The following is a 16,784-nucleotide window of genomic DNA, read 5'->3' as shown; positions in this document are numbered from 1 at the left end:
GTGGAGGACAAAAAGTGGCATTGATCAAATAAATAGTATGCCTTTCTATGGCATGTTATATTCTGTTTCCAAGCCTTTCTCCTTATCTTTTGTTTGTCAGCTGGCTACATGGCCTATTGTTGGGATCAGATGGCCCCGGCATAGACGTCGTGGCTTTCTTCTTTCCGTTTTTACTTCAATTTCCCTCTAATTTTGTAGAACTGTGTTAGTTTCCTTCTATTTCCCATCGCCTTTTTCACGCCTTCGCGGAAAAATTAAGGGCACGAGAGCGACCACCCAGCCTCATTCGATATAATGACAGGATCCAACGTTCAAAATAACTTTTATGTAGATATATTGCTGTTTCTCCATTTGTTGCACCATGTGGAATTATTTGGAGGCTACAACAACTCTGTACACTCTCACTGTGGCAAGGCAATTAACACAATTATTGAAGTCATAAAATTGATAACACGTGCTGCTAGAAAGAAATATTGGTTCTTTCATCTCGGGTTTGATGCGTGAGTCAAAGTTTCAAATCCAACAAATAAGCCATTATGAGCGACCGGCCTATTCTTTATCGTATACTTTCCTGTTTTTGGCATGTCATATCCCAACCGGGTATGCAGAGCATTGTATCCAACCTCGGTGATAGGACTCAAAACACCCTCTAGAGTTCCATTACACAACCAGCACGGTGCTGCTCTACCGTCCTCGAAATCGGTGTGAAGCTCAAGAGCATACATTAGACGGCGCCCAATATCTGTAGTGAACATGTCTTCACCTTGAATCCGGGATGTTTCTGCAATGTGTGAGATAGATGCGAGCCCATAGCCTGTATGTTCGAGGTCGCGGCATGTCTCCTGGGCTTGACCATTCAACTGGAATACCGACTGTCTCCAGTAGGTTTCAATCTCGTGTTTGCTGCAATTTGGACAATGAACAGTTTTGGGATATGAGCCGTCCGATGTAAGATAGATCGTGGCTGGAGCACGCTCTGCAAACAATTCCATCGCTTTGTTGTAGTTTGACTTGTCATCTATAAAGATAGAGATCCCCATGGAGGCCTCAATCATAACTGGGATATAGCCAGTCAGTCCTCAACTTCTATCAGGCAAACAATACGTATCAGGATAAGCGTACCAAGTTCCCAGTTCGAATCATAATCAGAGCCTCTGGCAGTGAGTGGGAGATAAACATCGCGCAGCATAGACTCAAATCGTGCAATGCTAGCTGGTGGCCAAGGTGCATTTTGACCGCCTACTGTTGCATGCCGAATTATCTCCCCAGCACGCGGCCATACTGAGCCAGCCCAACCTGACTGTAAAGGCGCATTTGAACAGTTATGGCTCTGAAGAGTCTGCGACCATGCATCCATGAATCTCATGGATTGAAGAGCATAGGTCTCTATGCCGCTGATAGCCCAAGCAAGAGCATTTCCATATGCTGCTAGAGCATCGTGCGTTTCGTTTGTACAGCCAATGTTAGGTTTTGAGAACGGCCCACACACAACATTTGTAAAAGGAGTAGGCTCGAGCAAAGGGGAAAGAAGCCTGCTCCCGAGCATGGCCTTGTATGCACCAGTCCATGGCTCTTCTTCTGCTGCTAATTTTAACCGAATGAAATCAAGTTGTGGCTGACTAACCAAGACACCAGGATGAACCCATTTGGCTGTTGGCTCCGGAGTATGAAAATCTTTTATGCCCAGAGGCTCCTGACTACTCGATGATAGGGCCTGAGAGAGCAAAGATAGCACTGCGAATATGGTACTGGATTTGAAGCAATACATGGTCGCTAATCAATAAATTCAGCCGATATAATAATAGGATTTAGGGGTAGGGAGGAGAAGATGCAATGCTGTGGTGTCAATTGGAAATAAGGGGGAGAAGCATATATAACACTTGAGAAGAGCCCTTTCCATCCCTTGTACGGCAAAGTATGTCACTGTTGCAGTGCGAGATTGACTAAGCAATAGCGGTGAGGCAGCGAGATAACGTATTCGGTGTCATGGAGCCGACGCAGAATCGGCGTATGGGACATACATGATACAGAACCCCCGGGCCTTCTAACCCTAGCTCTCTTTACAATTTTGAATCAGCCTTAGAGAAAATAACGCTTTGATTTTTTAGCCCTTTTTTTAATAAAAAGATTTACCGACTATTTAGTTAAGATCCTAAAAGAAAATTTTTTTTAAACGAAAAGGATTTTTAGGCTATTTAAGCGCTGCTGACGATATAGAAAAAAGAAATAAAAATTAGTTTTTTTTTTATATTTATTCTACTATCCAGTCAATAATAGAGCTTTATCTTCTACCCCCCGTTTTCTTATCTAGTTGACAGGCTATCTACCCTGTATAGTAGATCCTTCGTTACAATATGCGTCACTCGCTTACCGATTATGTTAGTATACTCAATTATCTAATGTACCATCTACCTTAGGGGATGAACTTCCCACATGTCCTCGTCCTGTTCATTTAGTTTTGCTTTCCCCAAGGATTGATGCCAGACCACGGAGTACTGCATTCGATTATAGGTCTATACATGCAAACGAGGTGATTGTTGGAGCAAGAATAGCACCATCACAGCCACTTTTGGAAAATCGGTGGGGCCTTACTTCCATTGAATCTGGTAGCCTAGTCCTGTCGGCGGACTCCGAAGATGAAGTCATTCAACCGCTATATCAGATTTAGTCACTGCTGACAGTAGAGCACACTCGGCATAAAGCATTGTGTCTCCGAGAGAAAGCCACAGCAATGAAGTAACTTATGATAAACTCGCGACACACTTGAGAATCCAGCGTTATACCTATACAGTTACGATCGTTGAGGTCGTGAAAAGCGACCCACCTCGTAGCCCTAAAACTGCTCTCCGCAACAAAAGCCGGATCGCAGTGGGTCTTCATGTGCTGGTGCATGCAGACACTGCGCCACCACGGCCGTTACCTAAATCTTTAGTCACAATAACCTTACACCCGAGAGGATTGGTCAATGTCCTCCCCGGTCAAAGCAGCATAGGGTAAAATTTTGATATAGTGGATACACCGTGCACTCGATCAAGGCCGTTGCGCTGAAGGGTTGCATCGCTATCATCGCACATAAATGGCCTGGTTGCGCCAGGTTTGACCGTCGTTCACTATCTGCAAGGGAAGATCAAAAAGCCGTCATTCTTGGAAAATGGAGCCGATCAGCTTGGAATCCATGTGGTGCAATCAGTGATAGCGTTGATCATCCTAGGGTGCTCAATCTATGGCCTTACTATAGCATCGACTACGACAGGCTTCGGGCTTGCTATTTTCACAGTGAGTGTCTTTATCTGCTGCGGACATGAAAATTTACATCTCCGCACCCAATGTAAAGCAAATATTCGTTGCGTGATTCTGACAGGTTATCTAGGCCATTGCAACAATCCTAGTTGCCATCTACATTCTTACCGCATCGTTCATTGCCAAAAGCATTTTCAAATTCTGGCTTCTCGTCGGAGCGAACTGCGTCACGGCGATCTTTTGGATTGCGACAGTCGGTACATTAGCATCCCAGCAACATTGGAATCATCAATGTCAATACAACCATGGGCATTGCTATAGGAAGCGCGATGGAAACGACAGCCATGGCGTGCACGCCGCAACGATTGCGCTTAGCGTTATTGATGGGTATGCCATCTAGTGAAGAAAGTGATTGCGTCTCAACTGATGTAGAAACTCTAGTCTCCTGTCGATCTTTTCTATCGGGTACAGTGTATGGGCAAAGAAGAATCACCGAACGAAGACTCCTGCAACAGAGTGAGAAGGATGGTTTGCTGCGAACAAGTAGCGCTGTCAGCTTTTGAACTTGAACTAGCCGAGCTTATATCCAATTTCAACAGATTAATGAACCATGTAAAGACCATGTCAATAGTAACTGATATTGAGAACGTATATAATGCAAAAGAAAGCAAAGGATAATTTAATTGAAACAGAATTTAATCAATAAAGGTGGTCTCGACTGATCAGCCAGTACTCCCTTGCTAATGAAGAATTCAGGCATACTAGCCTGCCCTTTCCCCCATATAATTGGTGAAACGGCTCGTTCGCCATTTAGGGGACAGGGTAGGCGACTAGTCAAACGAGATGATGACTTTAGTAGTATTGTGTCTCTCAAATCTGGCGTATGCCTCCGGAGCATCCTCAATGTTAATGACGTCGCTCACTATAAACCCAGGCCTTGCTTTGCCGGACGTGACAAGATGCAGAAGCTCAGGCGCAAGATCAATAGGCTTCGAGGGTCCAGCCCCCCAAGTGAACTCTCCATAGAAGAATCGTGCAAGTGAGAAATCAACATGAGTATTGACAGTCGAGGCGCGAGGTGCAGTTGAGGTATTGTTGGACTCATGCGTATAAACTCCCACTGTGCCCAACCCGCCCCCGGTCGATGTGACAGCCAGCATGTTACGGATAATGACATCCGATTGTACAGTCAGGTTTCTGTTCACCTGCTCATATCCGACGGCGTCGATACTCCGAGTCACACCGTTCGGTTCCAATGCTAGTATTTGCTCGACCGGGTCGGCATCGCGGAAATTGATAGGGATAGCTCCGATGGATTCAGCAAGCTGCAGTCGCTCAGGAATGTAGTCAACACTGTAGACAGTAGATGCACCTCGCAAGATGGCCGAGTATGCAGCCATCAGTCCAACAGGGCCGGCCCCAAAGACAGCGACCGTGTCACCTGCTTCGAACCCAGCGTAGTCGAGGGATGCCCAGCCAGTGCCAAAGATATCGGATAGCATAACATAATCATTCAGCAGCGAAACGGAGTCATTGGTGCTTGGATCGGTGTAGTTGAGGGTTGGAACTGGTATGAGCCCATTGTCTCCGAATGGCACTCGCAAATACTCGGCTTGGATGCTAACCGTGAGCTTGGATGGACTTAATACAAGAGAGGCACTTACCCTGCGTGCCACCCAGGTCACCTCCATTCCCGAACGCGCCGTACAGCCCCGTAGTGAGCTCAGTATGCAGATGGCCTTCATCAACGGTGAAAGGAACGATTACTGGATCGCCAACCCTGAGTGAGCCAACCCCAGATCCCACATCAGATACGTATCCAAACCCTTCATGCCCGAGGCCAAATGGAGCCGGCATTCCTTCAGTTGTTCCTCGATAGATGTGCAAGTCGGATCCGCAGATAGCTGCTCTAGACATCCGAACGATAACATCAGTCTGGTTTATGATAGTAGGCCTTGGCAGGTCCACCACAGCAACATTATATGCGTCCCCTTGCCAGACAACAGCTCGCATCGTTGCATTGATCGCAGATGTGTTGGTGAGCGCCATGGTGAGGAGTGTAAGAGATAGAAGCTGTGTTAATAAACAAGCAGGACAGTGTGGGAGCCGTATTTATACCTGCGGGGAGTGCGCCCACGGCTGCTGCACGTACAATGGAATGTCATCATATTCTTGATGCACTAGGGAAGCCCCACGGGCCAAGAGTACAGACTTCTTCACATCTACATGGGCCATAGAATGTCTCTAACATGCCCAGTTGTCAGGTCTTCGCCATTTCGGCATGGGAGCATCTACCCCCCCCATTCAAGGCCTTTGATTACGCTGTGGAGACTGCTGTAAGAATGATAGACTTAAATCCGGCTTGGCGGCTTTGTGAATATGGTTTTATTCTGCAGATCTAATATTCAATACTCTAGGCGCAACGTATGATTCCACTGAATATTGCAGCCTAAAGTAACAATCGTAATGAAGTCAGTGTGATATGCACTTAGCAGGACAATAGTTAACTAACGCTGTGGGGAACGAAGACGTGATAATCTCTGGTCCGCTTTGCGGTGGCGGAAACATTATGCTGAACGCTAGTTACTGCGACCGATATCATAAACAATCGAACTAAGGCTCAAGGTTGGGCAGATAAAGTTGTCGTTGGCGAACTTTGGTTTTGGAATGGTGCCTGGAAACAGTATCCCTTCCTTTGGTCTCCCATTACGCCTGTGATGCTGATTGCAACAATGGAACATCAGGCGCAGTATAGCTCAACAATATTGCAATTCCTCATGGAGTCCAACTTCCCAAGACGAACAGTCAATGGCCAGACTGAAAGGGCCAAGCCAGTGCATTCCTTGGTTCAGCATACACAGTAAGCAACCTGCATTAGCGGCGAAAGCCAAGAATGTCGATCCTTGCCGGCAAGTTGATACGGATGCAAGAGGACTCGGAGATAACAATATTTATTCCATGTTCTCTGTTCCTTGCTTACAGGTGAAGCACTCTTTCAGCTATTGAAGATGACTTTCACACGACCTGTACATGACATTTCCTTGGCTTCCCTATTCCAAGAGTGTCGGCAGCAGGAGCAACGGAGCCACGAAGGCCATATCGTAATAGGCACCTTTACTGTAAAAGCATATCTCGATAACATTCTGGGCTGCCGCGTCTTTTCCCAACAAATGATAAAGGTGAGACTGAAAGTACCTGGGCTGTATGTATTGTGGATATCAACTGCCGTCAATTTATGCTATCCCGCCTACACTTTGTTACCAGCGGAGACCTATCACTTGAGTCGTATTGCAGTGATGCTAGACATGGTCCATCTTCAATTGTTTTAGAGGACCAATACTGACAACCATTCGGTTTTGGCCAATTCTTGATTGTGTCGGCCTTATTACAGATGTTCTTCGAGACACTGAGGCCGTCGCTGAACACAATAAATCACTAACGGTGCGAAGAAAGTAATGAAAAGGGCCTCTGCAGCCATGTCTAGCATGGAGCAAACCCCCTAATCTAGTCTGTCTCGTCTATCCCTTTGGTTGGGTACTTTTGCAGGTCTTCGTTGGTCGCTTTCTGTTTGTCTGAAAGGGAACATGCAGAACAAGTCAGGTTATTTTTTTTTATTTCCATCTATTCTGTTATATTCTTCCTTTGAACAAAATGTCACTTCCTACTTGTGTATATGTTGATTCGTCGTGCGTTATAGAAGGTTCACATCTGGATTGCCGATATCTTCGGGGGTCCGGGGAAGGGAGAAATAGAATTAGAAAAAAGAAATAGAAAAAAGAAATAGAAAAAAGAAATAGAAAAAAAAAAGAAAATGAAGATAATCGAAAAATGGATAAAAGCCATCCAAGCCAATAGGCTAAAGTATATATTCAAACCATATATAAGCAAGGTCTCCAACACTGCTGTGACTCTATCCTTGGTCCAAAGTTGAAATGCAACCCTATCTGTTCCCGGCGTGTCGCTTCGACTAACACGGTAGTCCCGAAAATGTCGAACAAAAAGTAGTGAATAAGAATCGAGCACTCTCCAAGGTTGACAATGATTGCTAACTGGTTCAGCGGATTTCATTTCCTGTGCTGCCGCAAACGGATTGCCGACTGAGAATGGTTACTTGGCTGAGTATCAATTTACACTAGGATCGAGATAGAAAGTAACGCAACATTAGACATAAGCATATCCATATGGGCTTTTATTAACTGCAACGAACTTCTGGACGCTTTAAGGCCTCCCTGGTATGTAAATGATTAGAAATTTTTGATTTAACCATATCCACATCCCTTGCATGCATGGCGTGCAAAAGCCCGTACATTCGCCTCGCGCTAGAACAGCGCTAGAATAATCCGATCGTAACATTACCCTGAATCACCGCATGAAGCTCTAAAGCAACATCTGCTCTTAGGTCTAAATTGATCCTCACGTTCAGACTAGAGTCCTTTTCGTCTTTATTTGGCTTCTCCAAGCCGGCCGTGGGTGAAGTGACGCCACGATCGCCCCATGGTCCTTTCGGGACGTTAGGAATAGCACTCGCAGCGTTGGTGGCTTGTTGCGCTGGAGCCGGAGTCTTTTGGTCCAAGCCCTTGTCGGGTGCCGTGGAGTTTTTCCTAGAAGCGAGTGTTAGACTGACATACTGCAAATGACGAGCAAAGAATGGTCAATCTGCTCATAGCTATTGACGACTCCAAAGACTGGGACATACCGAGAGTCAGGAGAAGAACTCATATTTCTCTTTGATTCCTCCTTGCTATAAAGGATGTTTCTTCATCGGTGGTAAAGGAAAGGAAGACGAGAGACTTGTAGAGTGCTAATTGCGCGCGGGTTCTACTTGATGTAATATATGTTAAAACACCCCACTTGCAGGCGCTAGAATTGAACGGTTGTTCTAGTCCTGACGTAGCCGACTAATCGAAGTCTATTTCCATTTTGAGTTTCTTACAGAAGATGTAACATTTTGTGGCAAGAACAAGAAAGTTGGAGCTGAGCTGGACATCCGTTTTCGGCGAGACCGGCTTTTGTCCAGGATCCATGGAACCGCGACGGTTGATCACCCGTTATACTTCTTATAAACGATGCATCCACCCGTTCCCTGGTACTTGACTCCAAGTCTTATTTACTTACACTCAGCAGTGGGCCAGATTAGTCACCCCAAGGCAAGATGGTGATCGGAATTGCCATGATGTCAGCGATGGTCCCCACCATCATAGGGTTAAACGAAGCAACCAAAGGGGCACGCGAATCCGAAGATAAACGCAGAGAGAATGAAAAGAAATCGCGCTTTCATTTGGTCGCTGCATGCGATATTGACGCAGACTCGGAGAGCCGGAGGCAAGAAGTACACAATGCCAGTGTCTATTTGGGATCAGATAAAAGGGTATGGAAGGTTTCTCGTCAGATTATAGTACCGAACAGTTGCCCGCTGACTCCGCATTTGAAGTTATATATCACCAAACATCCGACGCCATCCATGACTGCATTTAATGGTCATTTCTTTGAATTGCCGGACCTTGCGCAGGGCAATCTTAATGGCCTTGTTGCAATAAGCGGGGAGACACCACCCACGCTGCGGTGGGTCTATCTAGATAAGAACACTTACGAAATGAGATGGGGAGGAAAGCAGGACAGGGAAGGTCATATTGGTGGGCCTTTTGATTTAACCCGCGACGGGGACTATCTTGCATTGAATGACACCCAGAGATGGCTAGCCTTGCGGTTAGAAGATACAGAGCAGGACGCAACGGAAGCGGTTGCAGGTGTATGGAGACTCTGTTGTGACTGGGACGAGAACAACGGCGAAAGTCTGTCGATCGATACCCCAAGTATGCCAATCTATCTGAGAAGAGTCCTAGCAGATTCTTGATGTCATGGACTGGACTCAGGTCAGAGCCACGTATGTAGTCAAGTGCAATTCTACTCCCATAAGAGGGAGCGATGGCATATATGTATCTGCCTACTAGTCATGACCATATCATTCTATCTAAGACTGAACGTTATGAGAATACCGAGGCCAAGAAAGTATGTTAAAGGTCATGCATTTGATTATCAAATCAAATTCCTCAAATTATAGGCCTTCTTGGCAGACTATGACCTAATTTTTCAACTTCGCGTTTCCTTTATAAGGGTATAAAATAAAATAAAACAAAATAGAATAAATAGAATAAAGAGATGAAGAAAGGAAAAGCAAAGGAAGTAACAGCTGTCCGTTGTTGTTTTCGTATAATCGGGATATGAGGATTATAGACCTTGTCGAGTCATTTCCGCAGGAGCCAGGATTGAGCCGGTATAAATCAACTTCTCACCTCGTTTATTGTTCTGAAAGTATCTCTGTAAATTATCTATCTCAATGGGTTTTATGATAGGCCGCGTAAACAAATGCAAAATCGGAAGTTTGTAGAACTAGTTTTTGGAACTCTTTTCGTACTATAGATATACAGAACACTGTCTTTACAGGAAGGCATAATAGCTCATATTGTTATTTAGCGAAGAGAGAACCGCACTTTTAGCAGGAATACTGAAAATACACACTAGTAGCAACTACAAATTCGACCTCTCGTGGTATTACCCCTGGTTCATGCCACCCCACGGTGCTTTTGATAACTTTTGAAACTTTTTCCAACTATCCAAACTTTTCAGCTGAATGAGGATTTAGGCAGGAATTGCGAGGCGTTCACGTAGAACAACACCTTCCTCCGAGGCAGGCAGGATCAGGTCATCAGTCGCCTCAGCTCGACCACAGCCGAATTTCTTGAGGTCCCACTTATCCACGCCTTCCACTCCTTTCAGCTCGTTTCCAAAAGCTTTGAAAATATCATTATTAAGGTTCTCGTATTCCGAGTACTCCTTCGGCCAGTCTCCCAGGCGTTCAACAGCAAGTTTGAGCAGACGTAGGTGCTGACGAACGTACTTGGCTTCCCCTTCTGTCGCCTCACCGGGACTGCTGGCATTCGAGCCGCCGGGGCTGCTTGTGTCTCCAAGGCTGGATGAGAAGTAAGACGGGTCAACGAAGGATCGTAGGGCATTTTCATGCAGCACTGCAGCCTCCTTGTAGTACCGGTACGCCAAGTCGCGGTAGTCCTTCTGGTCTTGATATCCCTGTGCCACGCTCGTGTACATCTGAGACAGGAGCACGGTCATCTCGACGGTACTTTGATGGCGGGGGCCGTGGACACGAGCACAGTTGTACACAATATCTTTCGCCAGACGGATGGCATCCACGTACTCACCAATCATGTAGCGTGTGATGACAAGCATACGGCCAAGGGCAAGGGTGTAGATATGCTGTTGCTGCGAAGTGCTGCGGGTTTCGCGGGCATTCCAAAGGGAGGTAAGCACGCGGACCAAGGTGGAATAATCCTTCTGCTCGTCTAGAAGCCCGATCAACCGGTCCAGGTTGACATGGTCTAACTGGGTTATGTCAAGCTTCAATTGCTCGAACTTGTCCAGAGCTCCCTTCACGATGGTGGCCGATAAACTGAGCATATCCTTTCGCACATTGGGCTCCACAAAGGATTTGATGTCTCGGCTTGAAATTGCTAGACCTAATTTGAATGCCAGCTTGACGGCAGTCAACGAGGAGAAGCCGTAATGCGCCCGGAAGTATTTGAATGAGACCGACGCCAAGTCAAATGCAGTATGGTAGTTCTTGGAGGCCAGGAGTTGAGTTACTCGGTTGTAGCTGGCGATGGCGATAGAGCTGATGTAATCGCGCGATGAGTGGGATTTGAAGTACTCTAGAAGCGTGGTGACGAAGACCCTCCCCTGGGAAAAGTTGACATCGACATTATCGCGCTCCGCAGATATGAAGTAGTGGGTGAATTTCTCGATGAGTCCGGTGGCAGTGGATTGACGGCCTCTGGAGAGCAGTACACTATGTAGGCGGCAGACAATGGACAACGTGCTCTGGAAGCTGCTGGTCTTCGACTTCATCGCAGTTCTGAGCTTTTCGAAATAGACATATTCAGTCACCAGTGAAGTGTAAATCTCGTTCATGCTGACAGACATGGCCTCCCGCTCTTGAAGACTATACTCGAGCTGGGCTAGGAAAACAAGGGCTTGATTCTGGTCGGCAGAGAAGTTAAAGCTGATGGAGCCGACCTCGATATCCCTGGCCACAAGTTCTCGGTAGATCTCCTGTGCCATTGCTTTGCCGCGTTGGAGTTGACCTGAGCTGATAAAGCTGGAAGCAATACTCTGGGCTGCTAGACACAGATTGAACGCCGAGGTCTCCGTCGATAGGACTTGCGATGTTGCTTCTTGCAACAATGAGAAAGCTGTCTGGAATTCATTGCGTCTAGAATAGAGAGATACGAGCTTCTCCATCTGGGAGAGTGATTCCTGGTGAGCCCATCCATATTTCTGTCGGGTGGCCTCGAAACGCTTCTTGTGAATAGAGACCACCTTATGAAACTCCGCGGTTGTAATCGTCTCAGTACTTGAGGTCAGCGTATTCTCCTGTTCTTCGTACAAGGCATCTAGTGTCGCTTTAATTCCCTCATAGTCGATATCCACCTGGCTTGCTTTGAGCTTCAACAACTCCTCGTAGAGCTCTATTGCTTCACTCTTGTATGCATAACTTTCCTGGCAAATTTGTGCCAGTGTGGTGGTGGCTTGGACCGTGATTGTCGCGGTTACCCCGAATAAAGACTGGCATGTCTTGCGGTACTGAACTGTTACATCATGAATGGCCACAATGTCAGCGCGAGTCATCCGCAAGCAATGGACATAGCGCTCATAGGTAAGCTTCACGAATGCCTGATCTTTAAGCTTGGGATTGACATGCGGATGCTGCAATGTGTTGAACAAGGTCTGACAAGGGTGCAATGCCTCAGAAAAACGTCCTTGCGTCAGGAGCTCTGTGACTACAATAAGAAGCGGTTCAAAGGCGTCCGGGTGACAGGTATTTGAATCCTTATTCAGAATCTTCACAATCTGTCCATAGTAATCGACGCAGACCGGGCGTAGATGCGTAAGGGTGGCCAATGCCCACAACTCCTTGAGCACATTCGGATGAGCTTGCCCATACTTCTTAGTATAGTCGTCTAGGACTTCTTGGTGGATATTGATGAGCTCATCGGTTTTGGATGATCGCTCATAGAAGCGCAAGATTGCTATCGTGGCTCGATCACGGAGTCTATCTCCAAGGGGCCTGCCATGTCGGGCAGCACGATAGACTCGAAGACGAATATTCTCTTCTTTTACTAATCGCTGCCTCGCACGATAGCAGTTACTCAGGCGCTCAGCGAGCTGGACACAGTAGTCCACATTCTTCGATGGGAGAATAACATCCTGGAGAGATGGGGCGAATAACGCTGGCCAAATACTCCGTAAAACCCGCTTCATGGCTTGAGTAGCGTCATGCCATCGACGCTGGGACAAATACTTGTTAATAAGCGAAGTTGTCGCCTGCGCGGAGAATTGTGTTGTTGTAAGGGTGCTAAACACAATCTCTTCAAGGATAGATTCAGAAACGGTTGACTCGTTCTCTATGACTTCCTGGGAAGTTGACTGTATAGCCTGGTGAAGCTCCGCATAGATCGAGCTATGTTGACTGATGCTTTGAGCACAGTGATTCAGCACTTGCAGTGCCACGGCATGCAGCCTGACGGATTTCATGAGTTTTGCAACTTGCATGAATTGCGATACAACCGCCTCATCTAAAGTAGAGACAGCCTGCTCATAGTCTTGCCAGAAACCCCAGAGAATAGCTGCTACCTCGCTCTCTCGCTTTTGCAACATGAGGAAGTTCGAATAGGCCAGAGCAATCTTCACATTCCGTAGCTCCCACTCTACAGAGCGGTGGAGTCGGTATTCCCAGCTGGTGCGCTGCCAGATCTCAAGGTAAATAAGTTCGGCTGCTTTGTGGTCCCCAGCGTTGGCATACTGTTCTGCCTGGCTGAGCATTGATTCAAACTCGAACGACTCGCTAACCTCGACATCCGTCTCAATCTCGTCTATCGCGAGGCTTGACCCTCCCACAGTGGGCTGAGGCCGACCGATGAGGTGGATGTGCAACGAATCATCGGGCAATTGGGGCTTGATCGGATCTTTTGGACCTCCGGGATGGCGAGCGCCAATGGAGACTCTGATTTCCTCGGCTTTGTGCTCTTCTTTGATGTAGTGGTAATGCTCTGCAAGCTGAGTGGCAGTGGAAATGAACAGATCGCTTGTCGATCCATAAACAACCTTATAGCTCTCCACAAGGAGGTGGAGTACTTCAATTCGCCTCGCCATAGTGGTTGTCTTCGAAGTAGTCACTTGTCCAGTGGTAATTTCCAAGAAATATTGAGCCACCGTCATGGTGATACTGTGTTGAGCTGAGAGTAGCTCTTGACAGATCTTGATGGCATCATAGAAGATATGATCACCTTGAGCTGGGGCCTTATGAATACTCCAATAGAAAGACACTTCACATAAAAGTGTCTGAAGAGTGGCTTGCTGTTTGGAGGATAGTATCGATTGGTAGAGGCGCGTCTGGGTATCGTGGAAAGACACGAGCACCGGAGTCTCTTTACGCTCCCATACAGCCATCTCGAGCCTAGGTAGCGTTGTGCTGGTTGGAAGTATATTGCGAATTTCTTTCGCAGCTGCAGAGATTTCCCGGTCTGTGTTGCAGCCCATTGCCGTCCGCAGATGGTCTATCCAGTAGCGGAGTGCAAAGTCCAACAAAGGGTGCCTTTCGATGAGGTTGCGGGTGAAACGCGATTCCAACGGCTCCAAGGCTAGCTCACGTCCATCTGGAACCACAAGCTTTGCATAGAGTAACAGCCGCTGGGCCAGATCGAGGTTCCTGTTCTTAATCGTGGGAAGGATATTGCCATGATTGAAGATCTCCAGGATTGAGTCGCGGACTTTGGCGTGCCGCAGGAACACCAAGTTATTTTGAATAAAGACTAACGACGCCACAGGCTTCAGAATATGAAGTGGACTTTCCTTGTCCTGCTCTGTGATCCTTTGCTTGTCTTGCTGAATAGACAGAAGCGCGGACAACTCTTGTACCTGTAGCGGCCGACAAGCAGTGGCGAGCCAGACAACGAGTTTGATTGCCTCTTGGGTCACATTCGAATGCAGGGTGCGATTAATGAAGTCTTTTACTGTGGGCTTTTTATTGACCAGATTGTCAACCGCCTTGACCAGAGCCTGGGTGTTGGACGGGGCCTCGTCACGAATTTGTTTCGAAGCAAGCTTAGCCCACAGAAAAGAGCCATTAGAAGCCTCTGCAATCCGGGTAACTTGAATCTCACGTCGCTCTTGGGGAGCTTTGTTGAAGCTGTCGCTACCCTGCAAGATGCTTCGCACAACTGCGGAAATATCATCGAGAATAAGCTCTGGTGTAATGCGTACCGTGTCCTGTCCCTCCCGAGGAGAGGTTTTGGACTCCTGCTGAGAAGTAAGCAGGATCAGCCTGGTACTCTTTGCGTTATGGGTAGCATGTCGGAGCCTCTTCAATAAAGCTGCTTCGCCGCCGTTGGCTTCATCCACGCCGTCAACGATCAGAACTAGCTCCTTCGCGTCTTTCCGGCTAGCTTCAAGTGCATTTTCGAGGACTCCCCAGATGATGTCATCGTATACTTCAGGGTCAAATGTCTCCTGGCACCGTCTGTATGTATCAGAAAGCACGCGGTAAAGGCGAACATTTCCAATTTGCTGGTCGAAAAGCTGGGATAGAATAGTCTTGGCAATAGCACGAGGCATAGTGTTTGCCAGAACCCTGCTGTCTGGATATACAGTTAGCAGCAGATAAATCCTCAAGTCATTAGCAAACTCACTAATGGGCACAAATATAGTTCTGTAGCTCACGTCTCCGACGGGATGTTGCAAGTGATCGTTGATAACAGTCGCGAGGATGGACTTTCCCGACGCAGGATTTCCGGAAATAGCGAGCGTTTGTCGCTTGCCCTTCAAAAAGCGATTTAAATAGGGCATCATCCAAACACAAGTTGATTCTTCACGCTCTTGGGCAAGTTGGGCTGTGGCCTCGACTACTTTGGCAAGGACAAGGTCCTCCGGCTCAAGCCAGCGCTTGATCGTCCTCGTGTTGGTTACTGGCATGGTTGGGTTAACCTCGTAGTCCTGGTCAAACAAAATGAGTTACAATACCTTTGGCACTGTCATACCCCTCGCGCTGCAGCTGGTATGTCCACATCAGCTCAGATATGCGCTCGCACCGGCTGCGGAAATTGTGGATTTGGTCAGAGAACTCGCTGTAGATATCAACATGCAAGTACCCTGCCGCCGGAATGGTTTTACGGAAGTGCGTTGCAATTCCTACTACCAAAGTCACCAGGTCTGCAAGAGCCAGGCTGAGCTGGTCCTTAATGTCGCCAGAAACTTGAAATAATTCTGCTCGGTCCAGGAGGCTTCCCAAGCCCGTCGAGCAGCGATAGAATAAGCCAAATAGACTCATGAGGGCGCAGGAATTTTCTTCTCCGAGCTATAACATCATATCACACTACTTAGACAATATTTTCTGATAGCCGAAGGGGGCACTCACCTTTAATAGGCTGGCACAATGAACATAAGCGAGTTGAGCTGCTAGGTGACTATCTCCTGCGAATTCTTCAATCGCCTTATCGAATGAATGCAGCCGCTCTACGAACAATGCTGCCCATACTAACGTTTTGTCGTAACTGCTTCCTTCGGCAGGAAGCTTTTCCATTCTCTCTGCACCAATCCATTCTAGTACGGTAGCGTAATCAGTTTCCAAGATTTTTGTGCTTATCATCGCATCACTGCTGCGACGAGCGAGCGAGTCAACAACATCAGCCAACATTGACTTTTCCCCGTCAGATTTAATGGAGCTCTGAGAGGCAGTACTCCATCTGAACACACTATTGGAAACACTCGCATTGTCTGCTCCGAGAGTTGAGTTGGTATAAAGAGAGGACCCAAAAGGGTGAGAAACATGAGCTTGAAAAGAAGTGGCCATTTTGGTATTAATTACTGGAAAGGCAAAGCAATGAAGTTATCATTAATGGTGAAGGGGGTTAAGATGGGATGATGATTAAATATTGAAACTAGGAATAGGTATAAGCAATGGTATAGCATATGGAAAAAGAAGGCAGGGCTTTGTGCCGGGCACATCACATCTTAAATATCCAAGCTCAGGGGAGTCCTCAGCTTTAAGCTATACCTAACGTATCCCCACATCGTGGAACTCATGATGAAATAGAGGAAAGTTTTATGTCAACCTGTTCAGGCATCATTCAGCGATGGCTGAATTGCGATGACGAAATATACCATGCTCCTATCCAATCGAGGGCGTGCATTTGAGTCGGCGTTGCCAAAGAGAGCCCAACATTCCTTTCAGCTACAAGCACAGAGTATTCGAACCCCTGACATCGAGGCATACTCAATACGCAGAACATGTGAGTTTCTACTCAATTGAAAGATACACTGATGTCGGCGTCACCGAAGTCGTGAAGAAGAACGACCTACCTGAGCAACACTCAGCGTTGTACAGTACTATCGCCGGAGTCACCGAAGTAGTGAAGAAGCTTCCAGTATTCATAGTGGACCGGAATAAACCTAAATACAAAGCATGGTTATATGGC

General features: G+C 47.0%; 4 protein-coding genes across 4 annotated transcripts; 1 reads left to right on the top strand and 3 right to left on the bottom strand.

The window, feature by feature from the left end:
• Positions 1-482: 482 nt before the first annotated feature.
• On the bottom strand, positions 483-1,768 carry AO090010000040 (uncharacterized protein; the record flags this gene model as incomplete). The annotated part of the gene is made up of 2 exons (XM_001827040.3): positions 483-1,057; positions 1,123-1,768. The coding sequence occupies 2 exons, from the start codon at positions 1,766-1,768 to the stop codon at positions 483-485; spliced, it is 1,221 nt and encodes a 406-aa protein (XP_001827092.1).
• Positions 1,769-4,070: 2,302 nt separating this feature from the next.
• Positions 4,071-5,289, bottom strand: AO090010000041 (glutathione-independent formaldehyde dehydrogenase; the record flags this gene model as incomplete). Its single annotated transcript, XM_001827041.1, has 2 exons — positions 4,071-4,807; positions 4,905-5,289. 2 exons carry the CDS (start codon positions 5,287-5,289, stop codon positions 4,071-4,073), a joined length of 1,122 nt encoding a protein of 373 aa, XP_001827093.1.
• A 3,103-nt stretch (positions 5,290-8,392) lies between these two features.
• On the top strand, positions 8,393-9,094 carry AO090010000043 (uncharacterized protein; the record flags this gene model as incomplete). Its single annotated transcript, XM_023233841.1, has 1 exon — positions 8,393-9,094. The coding sequence occupies one exon, from the start codon at positions 8,393-8,395 to the stop codon at positions 9,092-9,094; it is 702 nt and encodes a 233-aa protein (XP_023094009.1).
• Positions 9,095-9,879: 785 nt separating this feature from the next.
• Positions 9,880-15,282, bottom strand: AO090010000045 (NACHT domain protein; the record flags this gene model as incomplete). Its single annotated transcript, XM_023233840.1, has 1 exon — positions 9,880-15,282. One exon carries the CDS (start codon positions 15,280-15,282, stop codon positions 9,880-9,882), a length of 5,403 nt encoding a protein of 1,800 aa, XP_023094010.1.
• Positions 15,283-16,784: the final 1,502 nt, after the last annotated feature.

This window comes from Aspergillus oryzae, chromosome 8 (assembly GCF_000184455.2).
Source record: "Aspergillus oryzae RIB40 DNA, chromosome 8".
Lineage (NCBI taxonomy): Eukaryota > Fungi > Ascomycota > Eurotiomycetes > Eurotiales > Aspergillaceae > Aspergillus > Aspergillus oryzae.
Note: the sequence above shows the minus strand (reverse complement) of the source record. Positions and strands in the feature narration are given on the sequence as shown.